At 45.8% G+C, this 16,131-nt stretch overlaps 2 protein-coding genes across 2 annotated transcripts in view; both read left to right on the plus strand.

Annotated features, from left to right (window-relative positions):
* RHOA (ras homolog family member A) overlaps positions 1-8,565 on the plus strand; it is a 45,122-nt gene extending 36,557 nt beyond the window's left edge. The window contains exons 3-6 of the mRNA XM_031470315.2: positions 1,075-1,232; positions 2,767-2,887; positions 6,273-6,403; positions 7,302-8,565. Coding sequence (XP_031326175.1) covers positions 1,077-1,232; positions 2,767-2,887; positions 6,273-6,403; positions 7,302-7,475 — 582 coding nt within the window. The 5' untranslated portion in view covers positions 1,075-1,076 and the 3' untranslated portion in view covers positions 7,476-8,565. The remainder of the gene's footprint in view (positions 1-1,074; positions 1,233-2,766; positions 2,888-6,272; positions 6,404-7,301) is intronic.
* A 1,085-nt stretch (positions 8,566-9,650) lies between these two features.
* Positions 9,651-10,855, plus strand: GPX1 (glutathione peroxidase 1). The gene is made up of 2 exons (XM_031470314.2): positions 9,651-10,012; positions 10,292-10,855. The coding sequence occupies exons 1-2, from the start codon at positions 9,752-9,754 to the stop codon at positions 10,649-10,651; spliced, it is 621 nt and encodes a 206-aa protein (XP_031326174.1). The 5' UTR covers positions 9,651-9,751; the 3' UTR covers positions 10,652-10,855.
* The last annotated feature ends 5,276 nt before the right edge of the window (positions 10,856-16,131 follow it).

The following is a 16,131-nucleotide window of genomic DNA, read 5'->3' on the forward strand; positions in this document are numbered from 1 at the left end:
TCTGAGGTATGGTTCTAACTCCTTTAGAATGTAACTATTCAGTTGTTTCAGCTCCATTTGTTGAAAAGACTGTTTTTCTTCTGTTGGATTGTCTTGGCATCCTTGTTGAAATTTGCTTGACCCTAAATGTGAGGGCTTATTTACTTCTGGACTCTCAGTTCTACTCCATTAGTCTATATGTCTGTCTTTATGGCAGCGCAACACTGTCCTGATTACTGTAGCTTTGTAGTAAGTTTTGAAATCAGGAAGTATGAGTCCTGCAGGTTTGCTCTTCTTTTTCAAGATTGTTTTGGCCATTTTTGGTCCGTTGAATTTCCACATGCATTTTCTGATCCATTCATTGTCAGTTTCTGAAAAGAAACTAGCCAGGGTCTTGATAGGGATTGTGTTGAATCTGTAGGTTAATTTGGAGGATATTGCCATTTCACAGTGTTGTCTTTAAACCCATAAACATGAACATCTTTCCATTTATTTAGGTCTTTAATTTCTCTCAACAGTGGTTTTTTTGTTTTGTTTTCAGAGTATGTTTTGACTTCATTTTAAAAACGTATTCCTATTATTTTTGATGCTGTTGTAATAAATTGTTTTCTTAATTTTATTTTCAGTTTGTTCACCGCTGGGGTATAGAAATACAATTGATTTTTGTATGTTCATCTTGTATCCTGCAACCTGGTTGGATTTATTAGTTCTAATTTTTTTTAGTGAGTTCTTTAGGATTTCCCATACATAAGATCATGTCATCTGCACATTAAGATAATTTTACTTCTTTCCTAATCTGGATGCCTTTATTTCATTTTCTTTCCTAATTGCTAGAACCTCCAGTATTATGTTGGATAGAAATGGCAAGAGTAGACATCCTTGACTTGTTTCTGATCCTGAGGGAAAGTTTTCAATCTTTTCACCATTAAGTGTAATGTTAGTTATAGGGTTTTGGTATGACTTTTTGGTGCTAAGTGGAAAGGTGTACTAGCATTTTGTGTTTTGGTGTCCCCCATGATCAGAAAAGTGTGTCATAGCCTGAAGCTATTGTGGCTTCTTGTACATTCTAGACAACACTTTTGTCTTATGTTTCAGCAATGGCTGCTATCCGGAAGAAATTGGTGATAGTTGGTGATGGAGCCTGTGGCAAGACTTGCTTGCTCATTGTCTTTAGCAAGGACCAGTTCCCGGAGGTGTATGTACCTACGGTATTTGAGAACTATGTGGCAGATATTGAAGTGGATGGAAAGCAGGTGAGTATACTTTCCATAACAACTGGTACTATTTTGCATGTTAGGCTACTCATAGAGCCTAGAGAAAATTAGGCCTTTTTGTCTTTTCAGTACATAATATAACAATAACAAAAATGTTAGAATGAGAAATCCATTCTCCTCCTGCCTTTTAGCTCAGTTTTGTTCATTTTTAACTGTTATCATCTAGACTTTATCCACATTCATTTCACGTTTCATGTAGGGAAGCTTTAGAATATGTGTTCTTTCCATCTTTATATTTGAAATTTAGTTTGTTGCCAAATGGATAATAACTAAAATGAACCTCTTTATATGCATGGACTTTTTTTCCTGTCATAGTATTTCATTAAGTGCTGAAGTATGAGATACTAGGTCAACAGATCCTTATCGATCTATGTTTCTCAGAGGGTCATACTGATCTACACCACCAGCAGTGTGACATTTAAACAGCATCCTCACTTTTTTTTTTTTTTTTTTTTTTACTTTAACAGAAACAGGCTGCTACAGTTGCTTCAATTATCTGTCACTGGTGTTGAGAACAGTGGTCCCCATGTCTGCCCTGAAAGCCCATTGGAAAAAGTGGGGCAATGCTTTTCTGGAATTAGAATATATATTTTTTCCCTGTTCTGCTCCCTTTTGTTATCAAAATAATATTTTACCCAGATTCCTGTACATCTTTTGAAGAGGAATGAAATTCTCACTGCAAATGGGTCAGCTGAAAAGAAAACTAGAACAAGGGGCTCTTCTCCAACACACACAGTCCTCTTGGGCATTCAGTCACATGTCTCATAGTGCTAATTTATTGGCTTCCATAATACCATCTCCTTTCTTCCTTCTCATGTTCGTTCTTTACCTACTACCCTTTTCTGTTCCAGTATTACTTAGCTTCGTTTTGTAGGACCGTGTGTGGAAAGCACATTAGGCCAGCTGCTTAGAATTCTAGGGTTCCTCATTATAGGTTGTCTTAATAGTTCTCTGAGCATGAGTAATCTGCCTAATCTTTGAGCCACTTTCATTTGTGAAGTGGTTTAAACCATTTTATGGTTCACATCGGGGGTCTATAAAGTAACCAACAGCATTTGAAAGCACCAAAACATTTGGCAAACGGGACTGAACTGGACAGCATAATGAAATTATTTCCATTCATCTCCTTTAGTCATTAGTGATGGCCATCTATGTAAATTCTGAGCATTTTCAGATAGTTTTTCTCCTTTCTTGTGGATTACTTTAACCTTTGTGTTAGTGCTTCCAAGGTTTTCTGTAGACCTGGCCTCGTTTTTCTGTCTCTCTGACTCTCTTTCCTCTCTATAACTTTACTTGCCTGATGTTTATAAAAATTGCAGTTTTTAGAAATTTCAATCTAAAACAATTTAAATACCCTTTCTACCTTCAGGCTTGATTCTAACAAAATTGAACACTCCTTTATTTTACTATTTTGGACAGTTTTTCATTTGAAGGTACTATGGTAGGTGTTACTTATTCTGAAAGTAAGTAATAGGATTAACTTGCACTCTCGTGTTTATTTTTCCTATCACAGGTAGAGTTGGCTTTGTGGGACACAGCTGGGCAGGAAGATTATGATCGCTTGAGGCCCCTCTCCTACCCAGATACCGATGTTATACTGATGTGTTTCTCCATTGACAGCCCTGATAGTTTAGGTGAGTAGCGCTGCAGCCTGATGTTTGCTCTGTTTTTACAGGGCAGCAGGTGGGCCAAGGGTATTGTCATTATTAACACAAACAGTCATTAAGGGACTGCTGGTGGCCTGGGCTGTTGCTGGGGAGATAGGGTTAGAGCAACCCTTTCTATTCCATGCTTGTACTCAATTCAGGGACAGTACTAGGGGGTGCTCTGAGACTTTGAACCACTTGCTCAAGGTCATGTGGCCCAAGAGCCAAGTTGAGATTGAACCCCCTGTGTGGTGTCTCCCAGAACTGAGACAAAGTGGGTGCTCTCTGCTATTGCTTTACTTTGGTTTGTTTTTAACAGTTGTGTTTTAGTTTGGGTTTTCAAATTAGTCTGGCTTCCTTTAGGGGCCTGTTGGAAGGCCTTGTAGTCGGGGGCAGAGCTTTAGGCCACAGGGAAAACAGTGTCATGTGACACCTTCCCCTCAGACACACACACACACATCATGGACTTTACCTAAATCCTATAGAAATGAGCAGGACTTTGTGCCCTTTGTTTGTCTAATCATCCAAGGTATAATCCTATAGGGACAAAAATACCTTTAGGGCAAAAAAAACTATTTATCAGTCTCACTTTTCTTTTAAAAATGTGTCTCCTGGAGGACGGGAGAGGGGAAATGTGTCTCCTAATCTTGAAGGAAGTCTTCAGCTTTTAACCTCTGTCTGTTTATTATGACTTGTTTCTTGCTCTCTCCTCCCCCAGAGGGCAGGTCCTAGGGAGGAGAGCAGAGGTAGAAAGTAAAGAGGCAAAGAGAGATTAATCTCCCTCTCTGAAGTACAAACACAACTGGAGATAATAGGGTCTGATGTTGGAGAATGCTGTGCCTTCACTGATGGTCATTACAAGACTGTGATAGGTAGGTGGGGCCCCTTTCCGAAGCTGACTAAGCTAACTTGGTTTTGCCAAAGGCCTTTAAAAATTCTCTTATCTTGGCTAGGAAAGGGGAATAATTCCACCAGTAGTTTGCCCGAGTGAAATGTGTTCATGGGAGCTCAGAAGTCTGTATCAAGAAAATGAAAAGCTAATGTCAGCCTAATGCCAGATTGTTTTACCTGGTTGGGTGTTATACCACGGCTGAGTCTAGGTGTAGCATAACAAGTTTCATCAGCAATCAGAATGTTGGTGTGCAAGTTTCAGCCCTGTTGCTGGCCAACCCTGTGATGATAGTTTACTTTTTGGAACCTCTGCTGTCACACTGGCAATTGGTCTAGAGTCTAGACTCTAGTTGTGACCTGGGGTCAGCACACTTCTGTAAAAGGCTAAATATTAAATATTTTAGGCTTTGTTGGTCATGTGTTCTCTGCTGCATCTACTGAACTTTGCCACAACTACTCAACTCTGCTTCTGTAGCACTAAAGTAGTCATAAAAAATATATAAATGAATGAGCTTGGCTCTCTTCTAATAAAACTTTACTTATAGACTCTAGGCAAGATTAACTTGCTGATCCCTGATCTAGATAAGGATTCCTTTTCTCTAGCCTTATGGAATTCCCAAAGGCTGTTAAAATACCCCATTGTAAATCCATGTGAAGTAATGTGCCTGATGTGATCAGATTACTTTGAGGGTGGAAGGGTGGATTGCCATCACTGAATTAAAAAGTAAAAAATTAAGTTTCAAAATTATTCATGAAAGGTGAAGACAAGTCAGAGGGAATTCATTTTCATTTTACGTATTCTCAATTCCAGGGGGTGGGGGAACTACTGGAGTATTAATTTCATATATTCAAGCAAATAATTATTGAGGGCCTACTTATGGACTTTATATTCTAGATACAGGGAGGCAGAAGAACAAAAACAACTTTAAATCCAGTTGCAAGAAATGGTATAAATATCATTCATAGGGCTAGGTATGGAATGGGCTAAGACAGTATGCTCTTTTAGAGCATAGGATGGTCAGCAACCTCACTGAAAAGGTGACTTCTGAGCAGAGACCTAAGGTAGGTGAGGGAGGTCAATACAGATACCCAACAAAAGAACTGCCCAGGCAGGGGGAACAGCAGGTACAAAGTCAGAGGCAGGAAGAGGAAGGAAGGAGTCCAGTGTAGCTGTAGCAGAGGGAGTGGGAGTGAAGGTTGCAGAGCTGTGTGGTTAACGGTTTGTACCTCTCCTTTCCTCATGAGTGAGATAGGGAAGGTTTAAACAAAGGACCGATGTGATCTCACCTACCCTTTAAAGTGATCGCTGTTGCAGCTGAACTGAAAACTGACCACAGGGTGCAGAGATAAGAGCAAGATTTAGTGCTGAGGGTATTTAGCTTCACCGTTAGCTATGCTGACCCCTTTTCTCTTTATGGCTCTGAAGACTGAGACACTGCACTTCTTTGGGAACCCCTTTGTTCTGGAATAAGGCTTTGAGTTTCAAGTTGTCACATTAGTGATTGACCCTGTAGCTGCTGTATAGCAAAGGAAAAAAGGAAGCAGACAACTGTCTGCCTTGTGTGCTGAAGAGCAGAGCACTGAATTACAAGCGTTTCCTGACCTCATTCATGTAGCTTCTCTACGTGTGTTCTTTTAGCCAGAAGGCAGAGCATCTTTCTATGTTCTCAGTAACTCCTACCTTTTGGTAATGTGTCTTGAAGTCAGAGAATGAACAGTTTACTCCTAAAATACAGTCTCAAATTATAGCCAGTACTGTTTAAACGATCATCATACTGAGTACTCTGTATGCATTGACTGAAAATAATGTTCTGTGTAAGGTATTACTGTATTCCTCATTTTATAGTATCATCCCTGACACTGAGATGCTAAAGGTGGTGGGTGTGGGAGGTTGAACCCGGGTCACTCTTCCACTATGATGTACATACAACCTTTTAAATTACTGCAGTATTGGTAAGAAGCTACAACTGGTTGTCACTCATTTTCAAAAGCCACTCAAGCCACTCAAAATACCAGTAATCCACAGGGTGAGTCATGTTGAGGGTCCATGAATAAGGTGTAGAGAAGGCATGTGGACCATGGGCCAGCTGTAGCTGCAGAATGAGGACTCCTGTAAGATGTGGTCAGAATCATCTGCCAACAGTGACATGCATGGCTGGTAGGGAGGCTTCTTCCTTGTGGCAGGTAGCACCATTGTGGAGCTATCCTATGTTCTGGATCCTTTTCTCCTCCAGAGCCTTTACGTGGGACATATCTCCAGAAGAGCTGAACTCCTTGGTGGGACTGAGAAAAATTGGTGATTCTGTGTTTAAGGGAAGGGAGGTTAGATTTTGCCTTTTTTGTAGTTTTGAAACTGGTGGATTCCATTAAATGCCCAGCATACTTCTCAAGAAGATTTTTTGTAATTTAACTAGGGGTCTTGGAGATTCTTCAAGATAGAATTGTATGTATCCCTAAATTATGTGCAATTTGCCTCTTTCAGAAAACATCCCAGAAAAATGGACTCCGGAAGTCAAGCATTTCTGTCCGAACGTGCCCATCATCCTGGTTGGGAACAAGAAGGATCTTCGAAATGATGAGCATACAAGGCGGGAGCTAGCCAAGATGAAGCAGGTATGGTCTGGGGCAGGGCTCTGTCTTCCTTTAGCATTCTTGAACCCAGGCCCCAAGGTTGGAGGTTCAGGGAGAAACCAGCAGAAGCCCTCACAGGTCTAGCTGTTTCAGAGAGAGTCTCAGAAGCCTCTCTCTGTCCATCTGGCCCTTATTGACTTGGGCCTGTACAGAGGGTCCCTAACACTCCCTAGTTATTAGAGATGGAACCTCTCCTGTGAGGTAGTGCTGTGCCCTTAAAGATTGCCTGCCTAAGATGGGACCATCAAAGTAGTAGTCAGCACTCCAGATTCAGGAACTTTATCAGGCTTTTGATTTCTCTCTCTAGTTACTATCTTTATATATGTGAGGCCAAAGCTAAGTTGGTGGCAACTGAAGGATTAGGAAATCCCTAATGCCTTTATAAAAGTGATTTTGAAGGTGACATCTTGGCTTCTGAGAAGACAGGTGGCCCAGTGGTAGAGGACTTCCCTATTAAAGGAGAAATGCCTTGAAGTCTTAGTCCAGGTTCTCCCACTGAAGTTTCTCTTGTCTATATGTCAAAGTCATGATCTGTTTCCTTCCCTGGGCATTCAGTCCTCTGTGAAGCTAACTAAGAAGACCCAAAGGCTTACCTTGGGTCAACAGCTTGAATAATTTTGCCCTTGATTCCCTCAGCCTTCCAGGGCTTCTCTGGCCTCTCCCTCTTTCACTCTACTTCACAGAGAAGAGCTCGTTTGATAGGGATTTTATAGTGGGGGTGGGGGTCAGTCCCCACATATGAGTATCATGAGACGGAACTCAAGTCTGGGAGTTTGGCAGCTTTTTAAAAGAAGTCTTTTAGCTGAATTTGAATACTCTACACTTACTTACTATATGTATGTAACACTGTTAACTAAAAATGCTCTCTTCTCTTTGCTAGGAGCCAGTAAAGCCAGAAGAAGGCAGAGATATGGCAAACAGGATTGGTGCTTTTGGGTACATGGAGTGCTCAGCAAAGACCAAAGATGGAGTGAGGGAGGTTTTTGAAATGGCCACAAGAGCTGCTCTGCAAGCCAGACGTGGGAAGAAAAAATCTGGGTGCCTTGTCTTGTGAAACCCTGCTGCAAGCACAGTCCTCATGCGGTTAATTTTGAAGTGCTGTTTATTAATCTTAGTGTATGATTACTGGCCTTTTTCATTTATCTATAATTTACCTAAGATTACAAATCAGAAGTCATCTTGCTACCAGTATTTAGAAGCCAACCATTGATTATTAATGATGTCCGACCCACCTGACCCACCAGGGTCCTTCTGACACTGCTCTAACAGCCCTCCTCTGCACTCCCACCTGACACACCAGGCGCTAATTCAAGGAATTTCTTCTTGCTTCTTTCTAGAAAGAGAAACGGTAACTTTTGTGAATTAGGCTGTAACTACTTTATAACTAACATGTCCTGCCTTTTATCTGTCAGCTGCAAGGTACTCTGGTGAGTCACCACTTCAGAGCTTATTCCTTTTAACAGATGTCATTGGCATAGCTCTGGGGTGCGTATCCAGTTTTTTGAAAATGTGCTCAGCCAGAAAGGCCCAAGTCCAGGCAGCTGTGGCAAAGTTACAGTTCTGTGGTTTCATGTTAGTTACCTTATAGTTACTGTGTAATTAGTGCCGCTTAATGTATGTTACCAAAAATAAATATATCTACCCCAGACTAGATGTAGTATTTTTTGTATAATTGGATTTCCTAATACTGATATTTGTCATTCCCACAGAAAGTGTATTGGTTTTTAAAAAACAACAAAAAAAAAAAGAAAGTGTATTTGAAAATAAAGTCAGATGGAAAATCCATTTTTTAAATTCCCGTTTTGTCAGTTTCTCTGATAAAAGATGACCATATCACCTCTTTTCAGTCCCACATATCCCAGTACCCACTTCCCCAGAGCTGGGCTAAGTAAGTAGGAATTTGGTTTTATGCCTGAGGCACTTAAGACACTTCAGAAGGTGGCACAACCTGTCTCACTTGGACTGCAGGGTCTGGCTCTAGTTCACAGTGCTCGCTCTTCTCACTGTATCCAGGTTCCCTCCCAGAGGAGCCACCCTTTCTCTTGGGTGGCACTCAGTTTCTCTCTTCTCTCCAGCTGACTGAACTTTTTTTCTGTACCAGTTAATTTTTCCAACTACTAATAGAATAAAGGCAGTTTTCTAAACTTCCTGTATCCTGGTGTTTGTGTTGCTCTCTCCAGGGCTGGGAATGGGAGAATGGATTCTGCCTAACTCACCTTGGAAGGTTCCTTCAGGGTGCAAAGTACCGGCTTGCCTACCCCCACCCCAAATCTGGTACTAACCGGCCTCCTCCCAAAAAGGTCGAAATGATTGCCTTGCGTTACATTCAAGTTCAGAGTGGGATGGGGTGGGGAATGCCGCCTACTGAGGGGCACTCATTCTTCTGGGAGGATCTTAGGAGTATGTTATTTTCCTCTTACTCCATGTTCATTTTCAGTGTCTTTTATTTCCAACCCTGAGCTCTAGATGAAGTTGACTAGGCATTTATGAGGATGGCCTGAAATCAGCTGCGTCCCCTTGGCCTGCATGCTGTTGAGGTCCCCTCCACGAGTCTGGGTCAGGGCCTGGGCAGTGACCCCAGAAAACCTTTGTAAGGGCAGTGCCGCACTGCGGTGCATAAGTCGGAGGGAGACGAGAGGCCTGCACGTGAACACTGTCTAGGGCAGCCCCAGAGTGCAGGAAAATGAGTTTGAAAGAGCTGGCTTTTGGAGTCCAGCCCTGGCTGCCCGCCCCAGCTCCCCAGCACTGCCCACCCTCCTCCAACTTAGCCTTCCTAGAACCACGGAGCCTCAACGCAGAGAGAACTTGCCTTGGTGGCTGCTGCCAACTACACCATCACCTCAAGTCGTAACTCTCTGCACCTCATGACAGGGCATGTCCTGCAGGAGTAGTAACATGGCATAGGCTGGGAGGGCTGTGTGGCCACAGGCAGTGCACGCTGCTGTTGCTGGCCAGTCTTCTTGGGCCAGGCCCCAATCTCTGAAGAACCACTGAGAAAGAATCCAGAGCCCTCTCGGGCCTGGGCCCTGGGGTGGGTAAATAGCGCGGCTGCCAAGTGCCGACGCTAGCTGCCTCGGAGGGACCAGACGCGCCCGCGGCTCCGCCCGGTGGTCTGGGCGGTTCCCGCATCCGGCCTGCCGCACCCTCCCGCCTCGCGGGTCACCAGCCGTAGGAGGGCGGAGGCCGGATGAGGCGGGGCCGAGGGGGCGGAGCGGGCGGAAAAGTGCGCCATGTGACCCCCGTTGTTCGCCCGCCTGTTAAAAGGAGGCGCCTCCAGGCCTCTGTGCTTTTCTAGTCCGTGGCTCTCCCTTATTTCTCCAAACCCACGCCATGTGCGCGGCTCAGCGTTCCGCGGCTGCGCTAGCGGCGGCGGCCCCGCGCACGGTATACACCTTCTCTGCGCGCCCGCTAGCCGGCGGGGAGCCGGTGAGCCTGGGCTCCCTGCGGGGCAAGGTGCTGCTCATTGAGAATGTGGCGTCGCTCTGAGGCACAACGGTCCGGGACTACACCCAGCTGAATGAGCTGCAGCGGCGCCTCGGGCCCCGGGGCCTGGTCGTGCTGGGCTTCCCATGCAACCAGTTTGGGTATCAGGTGCGCGGGGCCGGGCGGGGCGTGGGTGGGCTTGCGACCAGGGTTGGGAGCGCAGGCAGACGCCCGTCTGGGCCCTGTGATCGTGCGCCCTGGGCGCGGAGAGACGGGCCACCGACTTGCTTTCCTCCAGACTTCGTCCTGGCTGGGGTTCAGGCCCACCCTGGGGTTGCGCAGGAAAGGTAACAGTCCAGTAACTAATGGAAAAACTCCCATGTTTGTGGTCAGAAGGCTTACCCTCCCCTAGCAGCCTCGGGTCCCAGCTGCTCTTCCCTCCCATAGGAGAACGCGAAGAACGAGGAGATCCTGAACTGCCTCAAGTATGTCCGACCAGGAGGTGGGTTCGAGCCCAACTTCATGCTATTTGAGAAATGTGACGTGAACGGCTCAAAGGCGCACCCGCTCTTCTCCTTTCTTCGTGAGGCCCTGCCCACTCCCAGTGACGACGCCACTGCCCTCATGACCGACCCCAAGTTCATCACCTGGTCTCCAGTATGCCGCAACGATGTCTCCTGGAACTTCGAGAAGTTCCTGGTGGGCCCAGATGGTGTGCCTGTGCGCAGGTACAGCCGCCGCTTTCTGACCATCGACATCGAGCCTGACATCGAAGCCCTGCTGTCCCAGGGGCCCAGCTCTGCCTAAGGTGCCCCTCCTATCCCTGCTGCTTGGCAATCACAGCACTGCCCTCTGGGGATTTTACCCATGAAGGTGTTTCCTCTAAACCTGCATGGAGGGAATGCCTGATGTCCAGGAAAATCCCCTGAGATGGGTGCTGTCCTGTCTATCCCGGCTTCCCCTTTCCCAGACCACAGCATCTCACTAATAAAGTGCTAGTTGTCAGCAGAACTGTGTGTGTATGTCTCGTGTCACTGTCAGCTGGGGGCACCTCATTGTCATAGGGCTAGGAGCTTAAACACCCTCCCTTCACCCTCGGCCAGCCCTTATCCTAGCCCAAGCCTGAACATCCCATCCTTTTGTCCGCAGTGGAATACACTTCCCATGTGGGAATCCTGGCTCCTGTCCCAGCGTTTCTCCCTTTGCCAGGACATGCAGTAGGGCCATCTTGAGGCCCTGTTAAAAGAGAAAGTATTTCAAAAAGAGGAAGACAAGTCAAGGGCTGACTGCCTAACCACTAGTAGTTAGGCCTCTCCTTTCTGAGTACTGGCTCAGTTCGAAATGACCTTCATAAAAAATAACACAGCATGGGCTCCCACTCACATTTAGAGTCTGTGGCCTTGTAATGGCAGAACCAGCCCAAACTGGCCCTACTCTGTGGATAGCAAGATAAGAGTTGTTTTTCAGAGACAACAGAACAAAACCTCAAGTCACGCAGCTGAAGGAAGCATGCACAGAGGAGAAAAGTGGCCTCTAGTAACACCAGAAACCAGAGTTTCTCCTCTCCCCCACCCCATCATGGGACCAAAGAACCTGGACACAACTGGAATCTGAATGCTGGACCCTTTCAAAAGTGAAGAGTCCATTGTCCAGAAGATCTGGTACTAAAGCCCCCTTTACCATACCTTACCATAAATGGCCAAGTTCTAAAACCCTCCAGTACAAACCTGCCCCATCAGCACTTCCACATACCAACCCGTGCTCCCTAACTCAAAAAAGTTTCACCAAATCCCAGGTCAGGGAAACAGATTGGAGAGCCTTGCCTCCTGTATCTTTGCTGCTCAACCCTGAAATAAAGCTCATTTTCCAAAAGCTGGTGCCATAGTTTTGGCCTCTATGCGTGTCGGGCAGTGAGCGCTTGCTCAGTAAGCCTCTTCAAGTGTTAGGACCATACAGGCCCATTTTACACAGTTGGCAGTTCATGCAATATGACATCATTTTTCCCATTACTTTGCTAGATCTTTGCATAGGGCTGCTCAGGGCTTCTATTGTGATGCTGTCCTTACTGGTTGCTGCTTCTCATGTACTCAGAAGAGTATACAACTGGCTGTTCTGACCATGCCCTGCGTGCACTTTGCAGTTAGAATTGCGTGGTCAGGCTCAGGGTAGCGGCATATCTTGGAGGCCAGCTGCTGCTTCTCAGGTGTGGCTCAGGTCCAGCCTCTCCATCTGTTGTCCCTCTGGCAATAATCTTTTGAGACAGACCTGGAGTTACTTCCTATCAGTACAAGGGACTCTGCATGGCTTGTATGCAGCTTCTATTTGGACCAATGAGGATCCAGATCCGAGTTATTAGTGTCACTTAGCCCAGAATGTGGTCCAGAGGTTCTGGGGTCCTAACATTCATGCTTAAATTGGTGACTCAGATCCCTTCTGTGTCTGAACCAACTCTAAGAACTCTGCCCTAAGCAGGAATCTTTTGCTGCAACCCTCCCACTCTGTCTGCTCTTAGGTCATTAAGCAGGTGTTGTGTTGTGGCTTCCTCTCCATCAGAACTCCTGTACCAGCCCACCTCCCTTTAGCTACAAGGCCTACAAAATCCCCTCTGAAATGACCAAGGCAGAGCTCTGTTCTCCCTTTAGGTCCCACCCTACCATGCTCCTCTGAGAACCAGCAGGCTTGACGATACCTGTGAGTGACTGGCCTGCTTCCCTAGAGGGCCAGAGTCCTGGAAGTGGAATGGGACTGAGCCTCTCCTCGGGGTCCACAGAGCTTGCTGTATGACATGAATCAGCAAATGCCTGGCAATTAATATAAAGACAAAAACTTTCCATTCACCCAGGGCCAGGGCATTTTGAGGATCATTGGTAGACTCCAAATCTGGCTCCTGGAATGGAGGCTAGCAACCTATACCTAGGCCATCTGTGACCTCCTTTAACCCAGAGTTCTTCCCTAGAAGCCCTTGGCTCCTTTATTGCAACACTTATCATTCAGTCCTGTGCCATGTGCTCTGCCGGGTGCCAGATCCAGTCCTCAGAAAAACAGAAAGACTCTATCACTACTATATGCATGTTTAATTCTATGGGGGTAGGATGGGGTATCCTGAGAATAAATTAAAGGGCCTGGCCCAATAGGGACAATCATGCTTGCCTCTTGGAGGGAGTGACATTTCATAAAGAAGTGTCGGCTGGGAATAGTGCTTGTGGACTGAATGTCCCTCAGCACTTTGTGCAGTGGCAGGGGGGCAGCTAGAGCTGAAACCAGACAGCCAGTGCCCGACAGGTACCAGGTCCTGTTCTAGGAATGAAGAATAGTGCCCCAGAATCACCTGGGTGCTTTTTAAAACCTACCTGCACGGCCCAGCTCCAGAGATACTGATGGGGAAAGTCTGGGGATTTAGGGTCCTACTCAGTGATCTACAGATGAACCCCTAAAGGAAGACATCCTGCTCCAACTCTCCCCTTTCCTACAAGGGGCTAGTGCGGCCCAGGCCACACTCTCTAGTTAGGCTCTGGGATGGGAACCCAGGGCTTTCTAAAATGAAATGACTGCAACCTCTTTCCCCCAGGCTGCCTGCTGACTCACCCCTCGTAGCCCACTTTTTCCCCCCTTAATTTATGCCTTGGTCTGCCAGGGAAAGGAACTCCTGAGATTCCAATGTGGCTGACCCTGGCTGGTGAATTTTCCTCTTGAGACTTCAAGCTGCCTGCCTCCCTTAACTGTCTTTTCCAACTCCCTCTTTTTCAGGAAGGCTCAGAATAAAGCCAGTGAACACTTCATCTTCCTGCCCAAAAAACTGGACACCCTTTCCCAACACACACATTCTTTCTCATTCAACCATGTAACCGCCACTGGCTCAGACCTGCACCCACCCCACACCCCACTGTGAATCAGCAGGTCAAATTAACAAGTAAAAGTGAAGGAATCCCAGTGAGCCTGCTTGACGTCCTAGCCTTTGGTGTAGTGCCTGCAGGACATTGCTTGATCTGGGAGCAGCAGCCGCATTTAGGCCACAGGTCTTCTAAGAAGGGGAAGGGCCCTGCTGTTACTCAATTAGGTTCAGGAGCCTTCATTTTAGTCGTTCTTCCAGAAATGTTTGTTTTAGATTTTTTTTTTTAATACAGTAAATCTGATAAAATATGTATAGGTACATTACATCACCAAGATGTACACACTAAACATTCTATACAATTTTATTTGTCAATTATACCCCAATACAGCTGGAAAAAAATCTGATAAAATTCACTTGGGCAGGCATGTCTTGCACAATTGGCCCTTTATCAGATGACTTCCTTGTTCTGTTTCAATGTAGTTCCACAAACAACATTTAAAGCAAGCTTATTTTCAGAGAAGCATTCCTGGCCAGATGAGCCTTTTCTCGTTAAGTTTTAACCTCTGGGTAATACTGAGTAAAAAATGCTGGCTAAAGATTTCCCTAAGGCAACACAGCTTGGATTTATAAAGAATGGGCAGGGATCCCTGCCAGAGTACTCTGAATTTGGCAGATTTTTGTTATTGCAATCACCAAGTAGGCTGGAAGAGCATGCCTTCACAGGTGTGACATACCTAGGCTGGCAGATAAAGCCCAGCTGGAGCTGGTCAACAAGTTAATGGACATGTACCTCGCATCAGGCATTGCTGGATTGGGAACTGGGACCTGGGACCTCAAAAGAGAGATTTGCCCAAAGAGTGAGGTTTCATGGGCCCTATGGGAAACAGAGAAGCAAGCTTGAGATTTCAGCTTTACTCTATCCAAGAACTCAAATCCAGACTTGTCCTGTGAGAAAAGAAAAACAAAATCCACTAGGTAGGCCACTTGCTGGTGGGTATGCTGTTAGTTGCATGTAGAAGCACTGAGATTGACGGGATATGACAGTGATGTGTTAGGCAGAGGCTTCACCCTGCAGACTGAAACCCCATACCCAGCACCCTTCCCAGGTCCAGTGTAGCCAGAGCCAGCAAGGCCAAGGTAGGAGACCACAGAACAGGCCTACTTTATCCAAATGGCTAGAGTCTGAGCACTATCCAGGGGAATGTGCAGCCCACCTTGGGTGGTGTCCTACAGTCCTGAAGGCTGCCTGGCTCCCAGAGAGGCAAGTGGAGGGGATCTGAGCCTCCCTGCAGAGGAAATAACTGCTGCCCCAATCCCCTCTGTCCCCAGCATGTGACTATGACTGTGTACTGTGTGTGAATCTAAAGAAGTACTGGTCAGGGTGCGGGGTATAGCTCAGTGGTAGAGTGCGTGCTTAGCACGCACGAGGTCCTGTGTTCAATCCCCACCACCTCCACTAAAACAAAAACAAAAACCTAATTACCTCCCCTTACAAAATAATTAATTAATTAATTTTAAAAAATAAAGAAGCACTGGTCCCCTGAGCATTCCTTGGGACACTCATTGATCTTCAAAGGCCAGGGGGAATATATGCATGCCTTTGCTTCCTACAGCAGTTGCTTAAATTTCCTTCCTAGCAAAGTGCTGACAGAATCACCCTCCATGCTCCTCCAGCACTGTTAGCACACGACACACTATAAGGACATGTAAGAACATCTTCCCCAACCACATTGGCTGTGAACCCCTGGAGGGGAGGGACTGTGAATACATACCAGATTATTAGCCAAATGAAAAAATGACTACTGTCTAGATAATTCTTTCATTCATTTACCCACAAAATGCATACTGAGAATTTACTCGGTGCAAAGGGCAAACGACACACACAATTAACATCTAAATACATGTTTCTGGGGAAGACATCGATGGTAATAGAATTAGAACGGGAAGAGAAGACGCTGGCCGCACCCACGCCTGGGGTGCAATACTGTCCCCGCCCAGCCAGGGCTGGCTACAGACAGTGGCATAACCGGAATGGAGACTGTCCAACAGAACGAGTCTCCAAAGTAGGAAAAAGTGATCCTGCTTCCTCTCTGTGAGATTTGTTCAGGTTTTTGCCTCTGTCACCTTCCCCAGTAACACAACCCTTATATAAGAGTTGAGAATGTCACTGATAAGACATTTAATTCTCCCATTTAATTCTAGAGCCTTTTAATTTTTCACAGTCCCCTGGGCAGGGTTAGGAAGCACAGGCAAGAAGCAAACAAAAAATATTTCTCTCCTGATGCTACCTCTAATCAAAAGGTGCCCAATATTTGTGAAGACTGCCACATGTGCCCTGTGATTGCTTGCTAAGTGTGGACCAACGGTGACTGGGGAGAGCTAACTCCAGGTAGGTGAAGAGCAAACCATAATACCAACCAAGGCAAGAACTCTATGATTCGGAACCAAATATAGC

This window comes from Camelus dromedarius, chromosome 17 (genome assembly GCF_036321535.1).
Source record: "Camelus dromedarius isolate mCamDro1 chromosome 17, mCamDro1.pat, whole genome shotgun sequence".
Taxonomy (NCBI): Eukaryota; Metazoa; Chordata; class Mammalia; order Artiodactyla; family Camelidae; genus Camelus; species Camelus dromedarius.